Raw genomic sequence first — 19,341 nt, 5'->3', positions numbered from 1 at the left:
CAATAATATCCAATTTGAAAGTGCTGATTGGTCAAAGAGAAGGTTAGAGATCTTCTTACAGAATTACACTCTTGGAAAGATGAGGAAGGGAGGTCAAATAAAAGCAAAGAGGAGAGTGAGAAAAGCAGCATTTAGGGATCCTAACTCAGATATTAAGTGCATAGGAGAAGGAAACAAAGCACTGAAAGTTGCAGTGGCTGGGGAAGAAAGCAATAAAAGGTAGAATAAAGAAACCTTGATGCCTATAATAAAATCGGTATCATTTAAAAATAAATAACAAAGGAGAAATGTTAGTGAAAGGAGTTGACATTAAGGAATGTGAACAGATTGAGCACTTAATGTGACAGCCAGGTGCTGGTGTACAGCCCACTTGGTGTATAATGGAAAAGAAGAAATATACTCTGATACCAAAGTGTTGGTGAGAAAGTTATGATGCTGCTGATCAATATGTTGTCTCTCAGAATAGTTTTGCCGCAATTTATTTTTGGCCAGCAGATGGTGTACTTGCACAACTAATGAAATACCATGTTGTAGTGCTTGAAGATAGTATTAAGAAGGATCTTTTATATTTTGTTTGAAATTGGAGCTTGTTCTCATGTATTCATTCAATTTCCTTCAGGATTGTGATTATTTGGAAAAAGGAGATGAGTACAACTCACTGGCATTTTGGGCAGCATTCAGGAGAAAGCGTATGGTGGGATTAGTTTGTCAAGGCAGCTTATTTGCAAGAAACAAAACAAATGCTTACTTTTTACGAAATACATATTGTAGAAAATGGTGTGTTACACTTAAGATAAATATCTGACACTTAAGGTAAATATCTGACAGAATTCCAGGTAAAATCTACTAGGAATCTAAGGAAAATGTGACGCATTCAAAATCAGTGAGAAATACTGCTGTGCTCTGTAAATCAGTTTAACAGTTTACCAATTACATTTCTTTTCTGCTTGGTGACAATCAATTTTTTATTGAGACATTTATATCTGAAGCATGATGGAACCTTGATTTGTTCTATTTAGATAATTTAAGAAACATTATTGTTGTCTGTGAAATCCAGCACCTTGTTGGCATTGTGTCAGAGAAATTATAGATGTTGTAGTATTTGCTTCTTTAGACCACAGGATAAATTCTGAGGGATTTGGAAGATAGGGTAAAATTTTCTAAAGGCTGTGTTACATGAAACACAAAAAGATGCTCCCAAAAAGGACCCTTAAAAAGCCAGACTCAAATGAAAACAAAGAAATAAAGAAACAAAGCTATACGTGCGTGCTTTGAAGTCTAACAGCTACCATCAATGGTTCAATTTTACCCTTGTAGTATTTGGATTATTCCAGAATCTATTTTAAATGTCTTAATTGTTTTTTGACAGCTTTGAACTCAGATTAAGTCTTTACAAATAAGGAAATAATCTGTGAAAACAAGTGTTCTGTGTCCTCTATAGAGCTTTATAGAAAATAAATTCTATAATTTGAGAAGGTTGAAGGTTTGCTGGAAATATTATTCTGTTATTTGCATTCTGATTGCTGTTACATTTAATGACAGCTTTCTAGAAGAGTGTTTGTGTAGGAAACTCTAGAAAAGGCATGATCCCTACATGGACTGATCTAGCTGCTGGGGAGGGGTGGAAATCTTCTTGGTTTCAAAAGCAGTTCCAAAGAAAAGTGGCCAATTTAAAGTTTATAAGAAGTCATAAAACATGTCTGACTTCAGTGCTGACAATGGTATCTGCTATTCTGCAGAGAAAAACCATGGAAGAACCATGTCTAAATACTGTTTTGTGTCTCTCTCACCACTCTCCTCAGCTGCTGTCTGAAAGACTCACTTTACTTTCATTTTTCTCCTCTTGGTTTTATTTCTCTTAACAGGACAATTCCTAATTCCTACCTTGTCCCATGTATAACGTGTGGGGAGCATACGTATGAGTGTACCCTCAGTCAGTTTGCAGAGGATACCAAGTTGAGTGGGATATTGCTTTGTTGGAGGGTAGGAAGGCTATGCAGGGGGATCGGGATAAGATAGATCTGTGGGCTAAGGACAACTGAATGAGGCTCAACAAGGCCAAGTGCTGGGTCCTCCCCTTGGGTCACAACAACCCCAGGAAATGCCACAGGCTGGAGCAGAGTGGCTGGAAAGGTGCCCAGAGGAAAAGGCCCTGGGGGTGCTGGTGACAGCAGCTGAACATGAGCCAGCAGTGCCCAGGTGGCCAAGAAGGCCAATGGCATCCTGGCCTGTACCAGCAATAGTGTGGCCAGCAGGAGCAGGGCAGGGATTGTCCTCCTGTACTCGGCACTGGTGAGGCCACACCTTGAATGCTATGTCCAATTCTGGGCCTCATAATTTGGGAAGGATATTGAGATGCTGGAGCATGTCCAGAGAAGGGCAGTGGAGCTGGTGAAGGGTCTGTAGTAAAAGTCCTATAAGGAGCAGCTGAGGGAGCTGGAGTTGTTTAGCCTGGAGGAAAGGAGGGTGGAGAGTGGGGGGAGGGCGGGAAATGACACCTTATCACTCTCTACAGCTGCTTGAAAGGAGGTTGTAGCCAGATGGGGGTTGGCCTTTTCTCCCAGGTGGCAAGCAACAGTATTAAAGTAAACTGCCTCAAGTTGTGCCAGTGGGGAGATTTACTTTGGATTTTGGGAAAAGCTTTTTCATGGAAAGGAAGTCGTACCAATCACTGAGGCAGGCTTGCCCGGGGAACTACCTGTGTCACCATCCCTGAGCATATTTAAAAGACCTGTACTGATGGCGCTTAGGAACATGGTTTAGCCTTGGTAGAGCCAAGTTAATGGTGGTTTTGGATGAGGTTGGAGGTCTTTTCCAACCTAAATTATTCTATTCTATAGCATCTTTTTCTGTGATCTACTCATAGTTGAAATCAATGTGAGCTGTAATTTAGGTTCTGGAAGTAGATTCTAAAGAATCTACTTCCCCACCCTTAAAAAGGGAGTGTAAAAAGCAATGACTATATCCTTAGAAATGATGAGAAGTAAAAACAACCTAATGAGGGAGATTGTATTTCCTAATCTGCGGGTTTATGGTAGAGATTTGGTTCGTAGCATTTTTCTTCCTCTGTTTTAATGACTTTAAACGCGCAATAAAAGCCTGGCAGTAGCTTTATTGTATTCATTGATGTGAGTGAATGGCCATGTGGAGAGAGGAGTGGGTTAGCAAGCACAAATTTTTCTCTAATGTTTGTTGTGTTCCTTTTCACTCTGTCTCTTAATTAGGTTTTTTACTCCCCTTTATTCTTGTGGTTGTTAGAGTTGGCCATAAGGACTCTTCAATCATAGTTGTGCAACTGATGTCTTGTTCACCAGATTAATATTGAAATGCAGCTGTGAGATAATCAAAGGAAAAATTAAACACTGAAAAAGGATTGTGTGTAATAATGTATGCATACAGAAATCATGTCATGATTTCTGTATGAAATCATGAACCATTCATTTCTGGTTTAAATAAAGTGAAAAGACTAGCATCATGTCACTTTAAGTACTTAAAAAAATTAATAAAGCTTTGTTGTACTTGAAGCCTTTTTTATTCTTATTTGTAAAGAAATTGGAGCTTTCAACTGTGAACTTCACTTTTTACCAATGCACTGAGATAAACATTATTCTTTGTGTTTTTGGGAAATCAGTGGGTCAATTCCTTACAAAGTGTGCAGGCACTCAGATGAGAAATGCTTGTCAAGTGTCCCACTTTGTCTCCACATTGCATTAAAAGTAGATGCAAAGGCTGTTAAGAGTCATAAAAACTCTTTATAGTAATTTACAGTAAGTTTGAATCACCTTAAAAATGAATGAAGATTGGAATAGTAGTATTATGTATAAACTACTATGTACCTTATAATATTTCTCTAAGGAAGTACAAGGTAAGTGTCGTATGTGTAGCAATGACCGTAATTGGTGAGGTGTTTCAAGCCTGTTTGTCATCTTATAGAAGGAAAATTGCTGAAAAGTAAAATTTTGCTAGCTATTGGATTGTGTGGTACAGCTGTCAGTGATACAGGTATTCTTTAAAGAATTTACCATCAGAAATGTGGATAAATTAGAAACGGGATCTTGACATATTCCTTTGAAATTATTATAATAATCTGGTAGTATTGTGATATTCTGAGGATAATATCACAATAATTAAGGAAATGTATTTCCTTAACATTGAATAGATTATAATGTCTAAATATATTTGTAAGAAACTACCAGATCTATGTCGTGGTCAAGTAATTTATGTACTACTGTTCTAACAATTGTTATTAAATATAGCATAACCTGCAAAAATATACTTAAAATTTGAGAAGTATGGCTATGTGTTGACTTATTAAAGTGCACCTTTACAGCTGGGATCTTTTTAGTGTGCATTGCAATTGCTACATCTGAAGCTGATTATACAGCTACTGTAAAAATAAGAATTGATATTTTATGTTAGAATCGTATAAGCATTTTACCTAATGTTTTTGAATATAAAAAAAAAATCTGTGAGATAGAGTAACATCTTTAATAATAATTTGTAATAATTACTTGTAAAAATCTGGGCATAAATATGAAACTGATTTATTGTTTTAAGTCTAAGGAATGTAGGAGGAGTTGAAATTAATCAGTGTGATTTTAGTGTTTTGGCCAGTTTCAATTAACATTTTCTTTTGAGCTAAGAATACTTGTCCAAAATAGTCTTTGGGAAGAGGAAGTAGCTCATCTATCTTGAGTGTAGTTGGTATAGTTTATTTGTTATGTTTGGTATTTTGAAGCAAGTTATTTGTTCTAGGATTGATCTCCATGATAGGAATTGCTTTTGTTTGAGGGCAGATCACTAGCAGTTTGCTTGGTGACTAGTTGTGATGTGATTTAGCACAGTGTGCAAAATTCTCTTGGCTTTTACCTAATTCTTAGTAGAAGACTAAGATTTCAAGATATTAGGGTTGCTAGAAGCTTACATGGGTGAAATGCTGTGATGGGACGAATAATGGGTAAAAAAGCCCGTGGAATACTGTTAAATAGAAAGATAACACTTTTTCTGTCTGAAGAAACCTTCAAGTGTAAATCACTACAGTACTTACACTGTTTGGCCACTGTCAGAGTAAGCACCTAGATTAACAGTTGATTTTTACAAGTATTTCTTGTTTTCTTCTAATCCAGTATATGTATCTCTGGTTGAATCATTGCTCTTTTTTGCCATATTAATTTATTTCTCCAAATGAACTGCAAAATTTGTAAACAGAGATAAATTTCATGTGATTTAAAAAATAAAAGTTGTAAATTAATTTGAGGATTTATTACTTAAAAATATTGCTTCAAATTTTTTATTTTACAGTCTGTATTAATTTTGTTTTTACAGTCTGTATTAATTTTGCTGTATTAATTTGCTGCTGCCAGTTTTTATATTTAAAAGGTGCAGATTTTACCAGTGTCTATTCTTTTGAGTTCAGATTGGTATTTTTTCTTTTATTAGGATATAAATTTTATTTTTTTTTTTTACTTTTTAAATTTCAAGTGCCTTTTTGTTTCACAAATGCATAAAACCTAAGGCTTCAACTTTAATAGAAAAAAAAATGCTGTCTGATATGAAATAATTCTATAAACATTGTTACTCACTTGTAAAATTCCAAATAACTTAGTATTTCTTAATAAGTGAAATAGCTGAAGCAGGTGGTTAGAAGTGCTTTTTCAGTGAGAAGTCTCAACTTCATACAGATTTTACCTTCTTGTCTATCAATTCTAGCTGCTTCATAAATAATATGCTTGACATAAAAATCTCAGAAAACAAATCAAAACTGAGAGTATTAAATTTTCCTGACTTCTTGCTTTAACCTGTATTCTTACTATTCCAGCTGTCCAACTATTAAATATCATCATACTTAGTCTTAATCAGCTGCATCAGGACTGCAGTCTGCCATCAGTTCATACGCCAGTAAGATTACCAGAACTATAAATTCAGTGATTGGGCAGAGCAGCTCACGGTTAAGAGTGTGCTTAGAGGCTGTCTTCCTAATAAAACTTGTCTGAATTGAGTTTTTAATAGTTTTGATTATATTTCTTGGTTTTCTGACTGCTTGAGCACCCGCTAATGTCTTCCCTGGAGGTGCTAATAATTGCTGTTATAATGAAGTCTAATTTTTTCTCTTCAATTTTGTAGCTTTGATCTTGGTTATACTGTCTCTTACATGCTGTATTACCTGAAATTAGAATTGCAGTTTGCAGTTGAATCTGAAGTGCAACAAAAGCTACATGTATTGCTTAATGAATGACTTCTAATATACGAATTTTATGGGGAATAACATAGGGGAACAGCTTAAATCCCCTGAAATCAATAGATTTTTAATGTTGTATATTTCTTATGCAGTACATCACTATGATTAGAAATACATCTGAAGTAAACATTTTAGTTTTTATATCTTGCAGAGAAATGCTAAATTTACACATGTAAAATAAGTATGAAAAAATGGTTTAAAAAATATCTGGTATTACTTTGTAAGTAATAAAAAAGCATAGATAAGGTCCTGTAAAACTTAGTGTCTTCCAGTTGTCAACTCACGGAAGGTTTTTTCTACAGCTATTATTTGTGTACCTTTTTGTATGTAGAATGGTGTTTCAATCCATTTTAGATTTGATATAAAATTGTAAACCAGATGGGAACTTTCTATATTCTCTGCTCTGAACATCTCAGACTTATAACCTGATGTAATACTGATGAAGGTCAAGAGAATTTTTCAAGTAACTTGAACTGTCTTCTAAAGTGCTTACAAGCAGGTATAAACAGACTATCTTTTGAAAGGCTACACTAAGTGTACATCTTTTGACTGGGACTGTTATATCAAATTGCATTGCTTTATAAGCTCAGTAATATTTTTATTATGTATCTTTTTCAGGGTATTGAGGAATGGAATATTGCCCATCTTAATACAATATTAGATGTTGTAGGAGAAGAATGTGGAATTTCTATCGAGGGTGTAAATACACCATATCTTTATTTTGGCATGTGGAAAACAACGTTTGCGTGGCACACTGAAGACATGGATCTCTACAGTATTAATTATCTCCATTTCGGGGAGCCAAAGTCATGGCAAGTTATTATTTTTTTTTTAAGATAGCTTCTGTTTATTTCAGCTGACTAAACCAAACAGATGGGTTATGATTGCTTCACAGTGGCAAACTTTACTAAAAAGCTAAGACAGTAGTTCAGTGAGGGTTTTTTATTAAGCTCATAATACTATGAAATCACATTGATACATTCTTTTATTTTAAAGGGAGAGACAGATAAGTACATAAGACTTACTTGAGTTCAATAGAAAAATATTTGAAAGATACAATATGAGAAGCTTAATATGTTGGGGACCCCAAGACTATTTGAGGAACTTATGAAAGAACTCTTTGAAATCAGCTTTTGGTTCTGTTGCCTTTTGGGGCTACCTACCATATTTTGTATTTAACATGCATTTAATTGGTTTTTTGAATCAGAGTCATATTCTGTACAGTTAACTCAGCTGGACCAGTGGGAGGTAAGATTCAGAGCTAAAGGTACTTCCTGCATATGAAACTTCTACTGTCCTTTCTCTGTAATCTTAGATTTTTGGTTGAACAGCCTTAACAGATAGTTTGGTTTAATACATTGTGATATGCTTGTATCCCAAGTATATAAGACAAATATATTCCTTTTGTTCATGAAATCTTTTTTTTTTTTTCAGAAACTCTGAAGAGAGTATAGAACCATTAGAAATATATGCAAAAGATAAGCTATGCATAGTTCAATTCTAGCAGTTTCTAGTCATCTGAATGTGGACAGAAAATGTACAGCTTGTAATTCCATAAAACATCACTTTTTTTTTAATACCTATACAAAATTCAAATACCTATAATATATTTATACTGTGAGTGTGATAAATTGGTTAGATGCTCACTCTTAGATCATTGCCTTATTTGCTTATGTAATGCTTATTGGCTGCTTTGCTTATGTAATGGATCTCTTGAGTTAAAGCAGAGAAGATGAATACCACCTATTGTAGTAAAGCAGGTCCATGTTTGAAATTGATAAATTATATACATAGGTATGTGAGGTTGCTTCTTTGATAGAATTAAACATATACAAAGTCTTGTTAACTGTATTATCAATATCTTTAAAAAAAATGGATGTAAAGATAGGTGATTCCAGAATGTTCCAAGATGATAAGACAATTGTAAATAATATGATGATTGCATAAAGTTATTTTCTGCTTCTTAGGAATTTTAAAAGTGCTGTTGAAGAACAAACAGTGAAATTCCAAACAGTAGAGAACTTAAATTCTGAAGTCCTTAGTTACAATGAGAAGAAGCTAGGAAAGCTTCTTTAATTATTTTTGAAGGAGATATGAGTTGATAACAGGATAAATGCTTTTCTACTTTACAGATACTTGTTTATGCTTCTAATGAACAAAATAATTAAAAACTGACCTCTTCATATTTTGAATACATAGTGGTGGATACAAATTTATTTTCTGTACCACATTGGCCCATATTTTTAAGAAATAGAGCATTATAAAAAAGATTAATGAAAGACAGCTAAAGATTTATTTCATGTTACACATGTTTGTTACTGGATGAATGCTGCAATAATTTATGTGAAGTTCATTTATCAGTAAAATGTGTTGTTTTAATGTGATATTAGTATAATATTTTCTTCAAGCAAGTGGAATAGGAGCTGAATCTTATGATACAGTTAGTAAAGATATTTTCTTCTCTTTAATTCAACTGATTTGACAATCGTTAGTAAAACAAAATAACTTGACATACATAGTAGTAATACATATTCTTGGATTTTACTGGTTGTACATGTGGTTCTTCAAGACAGATGCACTGGTCTTTCAGAGAACTAATATGCAGTGTATTTTCTCTGACTTGTGAAAGGACAGCCATTTCTATCTGAGAGCCACTATTAGTGGCTAGCCAGCTGAGTGACTGCTGTAGCAGTTTTTGTAGAATTTGAAGCTTTCTGCAATGTTTAGGCATAGGTTAACTTGCATTACATCTTATAATTCACACTTCTACTTCAAGTGTTACACAGAGAAGTCTATAGTTCTATGATATGTATAACAATTCCTTCATTGACTGCCTCATATGAAACGTGGGGGAAAATTGTGTCTGATAACTTACAAAATTAGGATTACAGCTGTTCAGATGTTTATGTATATATTTGTGTATCACATGTGTAACATAATACATACATTAATTTATAGATTTTTCTTGCAAAAATATGCTAAAGAGGAAATATCTTAAAAGAGAAGAAGGAATTTAAAAGTCCTGAAATAGAATAATATAAGGTCAGAAGAGATTTGGGTATGGTGGGGAAAGAATTGCTGGAAAGAGACTTAAAATTACTTGCTATTAGGCAATTTCTCTTTGTATTCTGAGGGGAAAGGTACCTTGAAAATGCTACCTCATTTTATATCTCAGTTTCTTAGAAAAACTTATTATTAGAAAACATTCTTATTAGCAAGACAAACCATTGGTGTGATTGATAGTGTGGCTTATTAATTCAGTTATCTCTTGATATTGGTGTATTTTGTAATGGTATTTATAAACTGCTTACTAATACTAAAAATTCCTTCACTCTGGCATTTGTTGTTAAATATTTTTTTTCTATTGTACTTATTGTTTCAGGGGTATAGGCCTTAAGATAAATTATTTTTGTTTTGTGTAATAATTTGAGGAATTTTGTCATGTTCAGCTATTAAAGCGCTCTTGAAAATTAATGCTTAGCAGAGATCAGATTTTTGTTACTAGTAGAAATACTATGCTATTAATATATGTACTATATCCTTGGTAAAATATGGATAATGCTTCAATTTACATTATAAGTTTATAAATAAAAAATCTGAATAGGGCATTCACATTTTTTGAAAATAATTCTGGGTTAATTAAGTATCTGAAAACATAGCTTACTCTTTGTTCTGATTACCTGACTTGTGAACAACATGTGTTGAATTTTTTTAAGTGTTGAGATGATACAAATCTTCTTGAAGAAGAACAATAATGAATATAAGGAAGTTTTTCTTAATCAGGCAGAAAGTAATTATTTTCATGGCACTATGAGTATTTCAAATATAATAATAATAATAGGACATTTTTTTTCCTATTTTATTTTAAAGAAGAAAAGATGTGTAGAGAATATATTATTTTACTTTAGAAAGTAGTATTTTAAAATACTGTGCTCAGTTTGTTTACCTTTTATTTCTGATGCTGAAGGCCTGAATTCTTTTCTGCATGAAGAACTAGGTTTTTACTTTCCCTTGAAAGGGGCACTATGAAAACTTGCAGTATGATTCAAACAATAATTTACGTATCAATTCATATGTTTTCTGTGATATTCCATCTGGTCTTTGCTTCCTAGCTTTTCTGAAGACTGAAAATGACAAGACACAATACATTATGTTAAAAAAACTCTCCTATTTAGTAATGTCTTTCATAAATCACAAAATGCCGTGCAGGGTTGGTCAGTCATAAAGTAAATAGGAATAAATGCTAGAGAAGGAGGAGATAGTTCCATCTTTGTGACCATATCAAGAAAAAGAGACCAGATTGTTAAAGAAAGAATGCTTAAACAGCCAAAATTAGATGGATTAGGAGAGTGAGACTGGACCTGACAGTTTATTTAAGTTGTAAGAGGAAATAAATCTATTGTGACAATCAAAATAAAGCAGGGATTTAGGTTCAGGAGCTCTATTCATGATTTCAGTGCATATAGGATGGCAAGAAATCTGATCTGTAGGTTGCCTAAAATTTATACTTTGAGCAACCTTACTGTTGCCTTTTGATTGCCGTGACTAGAATGTTTTTATGGATTTGCCAGTATAGAATGTGTATCAATACCTTCTTATCTTGCTTAATGAGGTGGAAAAATCAGGAAAGATACATAGTTACACAGCAAGGGTTGTGGAAGTCTTTGAAACATTTCCTCTGAAGGCTTTCAGATTTCGAATCCCAGTTGCAGGGGAAATAGTAATGGGATTATGAGTATGATGGGATAAGAATGGATGGCATTCTCATATTAGCTTTAGACAAAATTATGGACAAAAAAGGTTAAGAAGGAAAAGCATGCTCAGACTGATCCTAACATTGTATGATTTAAGAACAAATATAGCAATAAGGTAAATGGATTTAGAGAGGCTCAGCTAGGTCCTCAGAGGGCCTTCTGAGGAAGGATTAATAGAACTTTCAGTGTAATCAGCACCTGACAAAAACTAGTTGAAGTCTGGCCAAGTGATACAAAGTTCAGCATAAGTGGAAGAGTCTTGGTACCTTTGCAAAAGTTGTGCATACCACTGATGGTATGGACATGTTTCCTAGTTATGTTCTATGTCTAGGAAACAAAATAGATGCAGAAAACTACAGGGAAGTCAAACCTGTATGGGAGAAATGGGACTGTAAATATAAAGTATAAAGCTTCCATTAGGATTAGTCAGAGTTCTTGCTGAAGTCAGTTTTCTTGCTGAAAACTGTTATAAAAATTAGAAATACTATGAGTCACAGAGATGACTGTAATAAAATAGAGATTCTAGTTGTGAAATGAAATAGTATAGTGGTTTGTCAGCAGCTCAGATGGAGTATCATGCTTGAAACAGAGCAGTCATTTGCTAGTTTCAATGTTCTTCACAAAGTTGAAGAACTTTCGTCAGGGATTAGAAGAAAAGGAGAAATTCTATTTGTTTATTTGTTTTGTTTTTCCCTTGTGGAAGAGGATTTTGTTTCTTAAAATATTTAGATTGAATAGGAAGGTTTAGATTTTTAGGTGGCAACAGACTTGTGCATTTCCCATCTCAAAACAAAAAATGTATTAACTTCCTAAATCAAGTTTATGAAATTTAAATCTGTTTGTATTTTAAGAAGGTATGTATCAGATTTATGTATAATAAAGATGAACCACCTAAATACATTACATAATAAAGTAAATCAGTTGCTGATAAAAGGTCACGTGATTCTCAGCTCAGTGCCTGGAGTTAGATAGCATTATTTTAATATACTGTGAATGTTGCAAGTTGTCTGTTGCCAATTATAGAACCAGTTAATATGGTTCATTTTGGAAAAAAATCATGATGTTAACTTATAACAACATTTGATGGCTTTGCAGCTTTTAAATTTTAAAAATACCAACCTGCAGGAAAAATCCTCAGCAGTTTTTACCTTGCCTATATATAACATGGGGTTTAGAGAAGTAGTTTGGTTAAGTATTAAGCATCACACTAAATTTCCTTTTAACCATTATCTGTGCATGCACCTGACTTTCGAAGAACGGAGCTCAAATTGTTTTACATTCCGTTTCTGGTCACTGACATGAGAATGATTGGGTGGATAGAAGAGACTTGTCTGATAATCATCTTGATTGGCTGAGCAGTTTTTGCACACTAAAGCAACAATTTGTTGCTTTTGATGCGACTGAGAAGAATCATTAATCTTGAAAAGATATCTATAAAAATTGATTACAAATTAATGACATAAATTTAATGTTTATTACTTACTTGTAGTTAATCTTGTTGCCAGTACCCTTGATTTGCTGAACTAAGAAATATTTCAGAAGATGTTTATTAACAATACTAGGTAAATATATGTACTATATTTTTTTCTGTCCTTGTAGCATGACTATCAATGAATGGAGACTCTTCATACTTTACCAAGTATGTCTTTGTGAACTGATAAAATTAAAATCTAGTTAGCATCATCATTTCCCCTTTTGTCTTTTCTCAACTTTTTGTGTGTTTATTTGCTTGTTATCCAAGAAGCACTCTTTCACCTTTTAGTGATTTACCATTACATTTGCTTTAGAGGTGGCTGGACTTGTCCTTATTCTATTAGAAATCAAGCAAATGTTAGTGGCTGTTTGGTAATGTGGCTGAAAGAAAGCTGGACACAACATGCAGATATTTTTTAAAGAGCTATTAAGTGTTCAAATTCTCACATAAGCTAGCTGTTGGGATTAAGAGTGAAGATTTTTTTTTTCTCTGACTTGGTCAATTGAATTCAGGAGCTTTTTGTGTAATGTAGAGTAGACTAAGAATCCAGCAAGATTAATGTCTTTCACCATGAAAGGCAGGTGCATGTCTGCTAAGCTCAGTTTTCTAATAAATGGTGTCAGGAATCAAGCCTGAACGGTTCTCAAGAGTGACGTTGGGACTCCTAATGTGTCATAGTACAAAGGATTGTCTGTCTCCATTCCTTTGTCCTTGTCTTAGCTGTGAGGAACAAGCAATTTCAACAGAGGGAAGAAGTAAAGGATTGAGTAGCAGATATTATGGTACAACTCAAGTGAAGACTATGGTGAAAAACACTGACTTGCATTTAATGTATTGTGTTTCTTTGTCATTTTAGATTAGCTAAATAAATAGCTGTAGTCCAGTTAAATCATGCACTGTCTTTCCAAAAGACTTACGGAAAGCTTAATTGATTTTCTGTATTTTTGTAATATTGAGATGTTTATATTTACAAATGGAAGCATGTGGCTCCATATTATTATTAAATTGTATAACATATACTTTTTAAGGAGTAACAGTTTAGGAGGAACACCAGTTTAATTAGAGTCAAAGCAAAGTACACTATCTAGTTTTGAGTTTTTTGTTAGATATAAACAGTATCTGTTCATGTGTTGCTTTCTGGAGTTGTGTATTTAAAGACATACAGTACAGTATATAATGCTATACATAGCATTTTTCTCCAATGGAGTGTGAAGGATGGCAAACATAGAGTTTAGATTGGTATGGACACACTGGTGTGTGTGTGTGTGTGTAATATGGAGTGAAAAACAGTCACAAACACTTTGGAAGTACAAATGGAGAGAAACAAAGTGCATTTTTGTGAGACAGCAAAATTCTGATTAAAACTGCAAACATTGAGCATAGTAAACTGAAAGTCTCTTTGTTTAATACCATTTGGAATGGGTTGTCAGTGGACATCTGTTTATCTTACGGAGCACTGATTTATGTAGTGGTCTTCTTTCTATGCAGATATTTCAGTTGTAAAAGAGTAAAATTGCAAAATTTTAGTGTGTGTGCAGATAACAACTTGAGGTAGTTGGATTTTATTGCTTGTTTTTCTGAGTGATTTTTCAAGGCTGATGAATGAAATGTGTTCACAGTGTAGTAAAAGACTACATGTTTGCTTAGTTTAATAATGTACAGCTGAATATACATTTCCTTATTTTTTAAACCATGTTTTTTATTAGAGAAGAATCAATCCAGTGTTATTGCAACATTAAACTGAAACAAAAGCCTACTATATCACATATTAAAGCAGTTAAAGTCAATAATAAATCCTAATTAAAACATACATAAGTCTATGAAGTGTAGTAAATACGTTAATAACAAAGAGAAGCAGAAATGAAACAACTTTTCAATACTTCTCTATTTTTTTGCTGCAATAAACATTAAAAATATTGTGTTCTTTTGTATTTTTGCTGAATTGTTGCAGACAGCATGTGGATTTTTTTTAGAAATAAGATTATTGTAAGAACAGGGGATTTCTAAGATATGTACAATTCTGTAAATTGAAGAAAATCTATTTCTTTAATAATTTAAAACTCTAATTGTAATGATTATACAAGGCCAAGTTTTATTCCACAACTTTTGCTATACGAAAAAATATAAATGTTTAATGCTCATATTTTTCTGTTGAACCCTTGTGTCTTGTGAAGCACGCTGAAATTCAAAGAAATTAAACTTACATAAATTAGACTTATTTTACATTTTTTTCATTTCGTTTCGAAAAATAAAGTATGTGTTTCTTTTTTAATTGTGGTGATGTAATAATATCAAATATCGTCAATGAATGTGACTTTAAATAGTGAATAAAACATTTTGGAACTACATAATGCAATATTTAAAGTAGAAATAAGCTAAGTTTTTTCTCAAACTTCTGCCCCCCCCCCAAAAAACCCAAAGTCTGCATTTTTTCCTTAGATTTTAATATATTTTTTTCCCGTGTAATTTTTCAGTCTTTAATCTTTTGACTTCTGTATAGTTAGATATTTATCATACATGAATGATGACTTTTAGTCATTATGTAGAAGTTATGTCTTCAAACGTTTCATCCTTTTCTTTATGTGAATTTTAGGTATGCTATTCCTCCAGAGCATGGGAAACGGCTTGAAAGACTAGCTCAAGGTAGGATTTGTGATATTTTCATATGTATGGTGTTTGAAGGACAGCCCTTGAGGAAAGTGAGAAACATTGTTCTTGACTCACCTACTGTTTTATTACTTAATGTTGTGTGACTTTTATGTGTGTACAGTATTATTGCCCTGAGGAATTCTTAAGAATGGAAGTGGTTCTTTGATTTGTGGTGGTTGCTTTTTGTGTGGTTTTTTTTTTTTTTTTTTTTTTTCTTTTGTTTGTTTTGTTTTTGTTTTGTTTTGTTTTATTTTGGTTCTCTTGGAACTTTATTTTGTACCGGCGCTTATAGCTTGGTGAAACTTATGAAAATGAGGCTTAGCATTTTGTTGTTCATTAGATTTTCATTGCTAGTATTTTTGTCTCCTCTGTGCCCTTGCTCTTTCTTGTCATGAGCTTCTTCTCATCAGCAACTTTTTTGAATCTTTTTATTCAAATTTGATACAGAGATAGAAATACTGAAGAGAGATGAGTCTCCAAAAGTTTCATCAAAGTTGATGGTTGGGTACAGGATGGAGTCCTGGTTAGTGCCTCTGTGAAGGGGTAAGCAGACAAAGTGTAGAAACACTGTTATTTTTTAGCAGCTTGTTGACTATTGAGCAGGCATATAGATCCACTTTAGCCGAAGCATATACTGGCTTTTGCCATTTAGAGGTGGCAGAAATGTTTGAGAGATGGAGCAGAGATATGGTTGTAAAGTTGAGGACTAAGGGATAAAAACCACTAGATTCTCACTCAGTAATTTGTTTTCTTTTCAGTAATACTATGCCTCTATTTTTGTCTCTGAATTAAGAGCACAAATTATGAACATGGGAATAATTAGGGATGTTTTTTGGCCTGGCAGCCCATGTTTTATAGCTTGCTAATAACTATTAAAGGAATTATGGAATGGAGTGCTTAATGAAATGGAATTAGAGGAAAGGAATGCTATTGAAAGTTAATAATTAGATCTTGTGCATCAGAACAAAATTCTGAGAATTCGTGTATGTTTTGTATTCATATACATTTTTTTTCCTCAGTATATGGGTGCATGACTCTTTTTCTGAGCTATTATAAAACTGTTGCAGTTAAAGATGTTAAAGTAAAGACCTGTGAACTTACAGTCTTAAAAGTATGTCTCAGGAAAACAGATTTCAACCTGAATAATTACATTTCCTATTCCTAAATTTTACCATAGTTTCATTTGAAAATGTTGTCAGTCATTTTCTTTGCCTTCCACTTTCTTTTCCCAATGTAAAGTATAGAACTCTATACACTGTTTTTCACTGGTAAACACATTGGAACTTGTAGACACTGGACAATAGACACTGACTTAGGATGATTCAATAATTTAGTTTTACAAAAAATGATGAAAGAGTAAAAGAAGCAGAGAATTGAAACATTTTCAGAGGGACTGTTGAAAAAAATGCCTTTTTCTTTTCATAATTGATAGTAAACTCTAACTTTTCAATGAAGAGAAGTGTAAATAAAGGGAAGGGGATATAGTAAAGATTTGTGATGACTGGCATGGGCAAGGTGACCAAAAAGTTATTGTTCATTGAGTCTTCCAGTATATGTAGAGACTCCAAATGAAGTATCTTGTTAGGTTCAAAGTAAGCCTAAGGTTTATTTCACAGTATGCATTCCTTTCTCTCCTTGGAGGATTCTAAAATTTTCATGGAATCCTGAGCAAGATTGGAGCACAGTGGCACACAAATATGTTAGAGGAGCATAGGAACTGCCCCTGGCTTTCGGAATCTTGGAGCAGCAACTAGATTAGTCAGAGGAAGACAACTTCGTGCTGTATGTAAACGCTCCTCTATACACAATTCTGACATTTGATGGGAGTAAGATCTTTGGGTAGATAGACTTTGCACATGATATTCTTTGGCTGCTTTGGCATTTACTGTGGATTTCATATTGCTTGATAACGGCTGTGCAGTGTTCTAAAACCATTCAAGTTTAAATGTGCTGTAATGAATTTTTCTTTATTTTCAGAGTGAGGGAAAAGGATGGGCAGTTGAAGCAACACTTGTTCACTCATTTCTAAAAATTAAGTAGTATTGAGGCACGGTATTATCTGTTGTAGATGAAAAAAAAGCTCCTTTCTTTGAAATACCTTGATTTCTGTAGATATTGGAGTAACCTATACAAATTCAGGAAGTAGGTAACTTTTGGAGAGAAGTTCTTTTGAAAGAAGGAACTGACCTGAAGATGCACAGCCGTCGTATTGCTGATGGTGGCCGTATACCGTAATGGAAGTGGGACATAAAGCATCAGAGAAATGGAAATCTCCAAGGCTACTGTTTTTCAGAAAGTGATAGGTTTTACTGGGGATACAGTGTCTTGATGTCCGGGTGCTAGTCAGAATTGGACACATCTGCACAGAATTGTCCACTGCTGCTCTTAATTTTATGTTAGTGTAAGTTACAAAGAACTCTGGGGTGAATGGAAAACTTCCTTGATGAATCATGCTTATGATCATAACTTAATTATTTTAATTCCAGTACTATGTTTTGAATAGCAAATAACAGATTATAGAATTAGATACTGAACAGAGATAATAAAATTTCAAATAGTGTTTGTTCCATTACATTTACTGAATGAAACTGGGTTTCTGTAGGAAAACTAGGTACTCATACAGAGATTAATATTGTAGCAGCAATATAAGATAGGTGAGTTAGGTAATGCTGAAGAAGATTGTCTGTGAAACTAAGTTTTCAGTATTTGGTTTTAATATATTCTGAGATTTTTTTTTTTTTTTGTGAGTAGATTGTTTCCGTGATATTTTTGGTCCAGCTAATAGTTGAGAATGCAATGTAAAAGATAATACTACAATGATGAACAATAAAAATAATGGATTTTTTTTAAACTGAAAATTAACATTTCTTATTGTTTCCATGCTGTGATCTTCTACTTTGCAACTGGTGCCTTCTAAAATACAGCCTGTTTCACATAAGGTATCTTACAACAATGAAAGTATAAAGTAAGCTGCATGGCTGCAAGTCACTTAAAAAAAATGTTAATAAAACATAGTGTAAATGAGACCATTGTACTTAATACCATGTGTAGCAAAAATATTTTTGCATGAGTGCAACATATGAAGGAAAAAGAAAGTAGGTTATTCAGGAAGGTTAGCTCTGATGACCAGATACCTACTGAATTAATTGAATGCTTGTAAATAATTCAAATAATAAAATAATACATTAAAAATGACAGATTGTCATATGTCAAGGCAGGAGTTAATAATTAAAATTAAAGGAAGGTTAGAATATTTTCCATTATCTTGTCTGTACATCACAATTATAACACGTGCCTTTTGTGCATGAATGCTTTCATTTTGGCTTTCCATTGAAATCTTGATTGACTGTGGCGCCTACAAATGCCTTGTCTGAAAGACATTAGACTTGCATCTAATAAAGACAACAGTTTGATTTTGCCCTTCAGCTGCTTTCTCATTTATGTAGATTTTTTTTTCAATTTTATATAGACATAAATGTAATAAAAATCTCAAGTGAGCTGTTAAATGCAATTTTTATACATGTTATGTTAATCTGTAATACCATTGTATTCTTAAACGATTTTTTGTTTCACAAAATGGGTTAGAAAATAAAGAGAATAGAGGCAGAGTGGCAAATGAGAAATGTTGATTGAAGGATTTTGGAGATCTTTCAATAGATTGTTTGAGTGCAGAAACTGTTTTAGAAAGGAAATGGCATCAATCTGTGATGTTCAACTATGTCAAAGAAGAAACTAAAATAAAGTTTAATATATTGTTAAGTATGTATGGTTGTTGTACAAAGCTTTTTATGGTGTATGGTATTCATGACTTCATTTTATGCAGAAGTCACTACCTGTTATATATGAAAACAAAATAATTATTGAAATGAGACTTGAAGTAGAATTCGCGTAATTTCTAAGGATCTTGAATGTGAAAACTTTTAGCAGTTGAAGAATTGAACTTTTTCTCAGAAAAATAATTAATCAAGTTAGAAAAATCTTAAATAAGAGATAATAAACTTAAGGCTTGAACATGTTAATCTGGGTATACCTATAATTGTATTTCATACCACTTGAAAGCCTCTTTGCGGCTTTTGTATTCTGCTTTGTGTAGCGTACAAATTGTCATTGTTCCTTTGTGATGGTTGTCGTCAACCATCCTCCTAATTTCTTTCATAAGTCCTAATTAGGACTTATCCTCCTAATTTCTTTCATATTCAACACAGAAAGTTAAATTAGTTCATATC

General features: G+C 33.2%; 1 protein-coding gene across 10 annotated transcripts in view; it reads left to right on the top strand.

Annotated features, from left to right (window-relative positions):
• The window catches only part of KDM4C (lysine demethylase 4C), a 255,205-nt gene that overhangs the window by 24,141 nt on the left and 211,723 nt on the right, over positions 1–19,341 (top strand). For 8 of the 10 annotated variants that reach the window (XR_008441497.1, XM_054004325.1, XM_054004330.1 and 5 more), the window contains 2 exons: positions 6,857–7,050; positions 15,060–15,109. Coding sequence is in view for 9 of the 10 variants with exons in the window: in XM_054004325.1 (XP_053860300.1) it covers positions 6,857–7,050; positions 15,060–15,109 (244 nt within the window). In the remaining variant the exon portion in view is untranslated. Of the gene's footprint in view, positions 1–6,856; positions 7,051–13,230; positions 13,298–15,059; positions 15,110–15,562; positions 15,659–19,341 lie in introns of those variants that run through there. The other 2 variants (XM_054004334.1, XM_054004329.1) reach the window with 2 other exon arrangements.

Source organism: Vidua macroura, chromosome Z (assembly GCF_024509145.1).
Source record: "Vidua macroura isolate BioBank_ID:100142 chromosome Z, ASM2450914v1, whole genome shotgun sequence".
In the NCBI taxonomy this organism is placed as follows: domain Eukaryota; kingdom Metazoa; phylum Chordata; class Aves; order Passeriformes; family Viduidae; genus Vidua; species Vidua macroura.
Note: the sequence above shows the minus strand (reverse complement) of the source record. Positions and strands in the feature narration are given on the sequence as shown.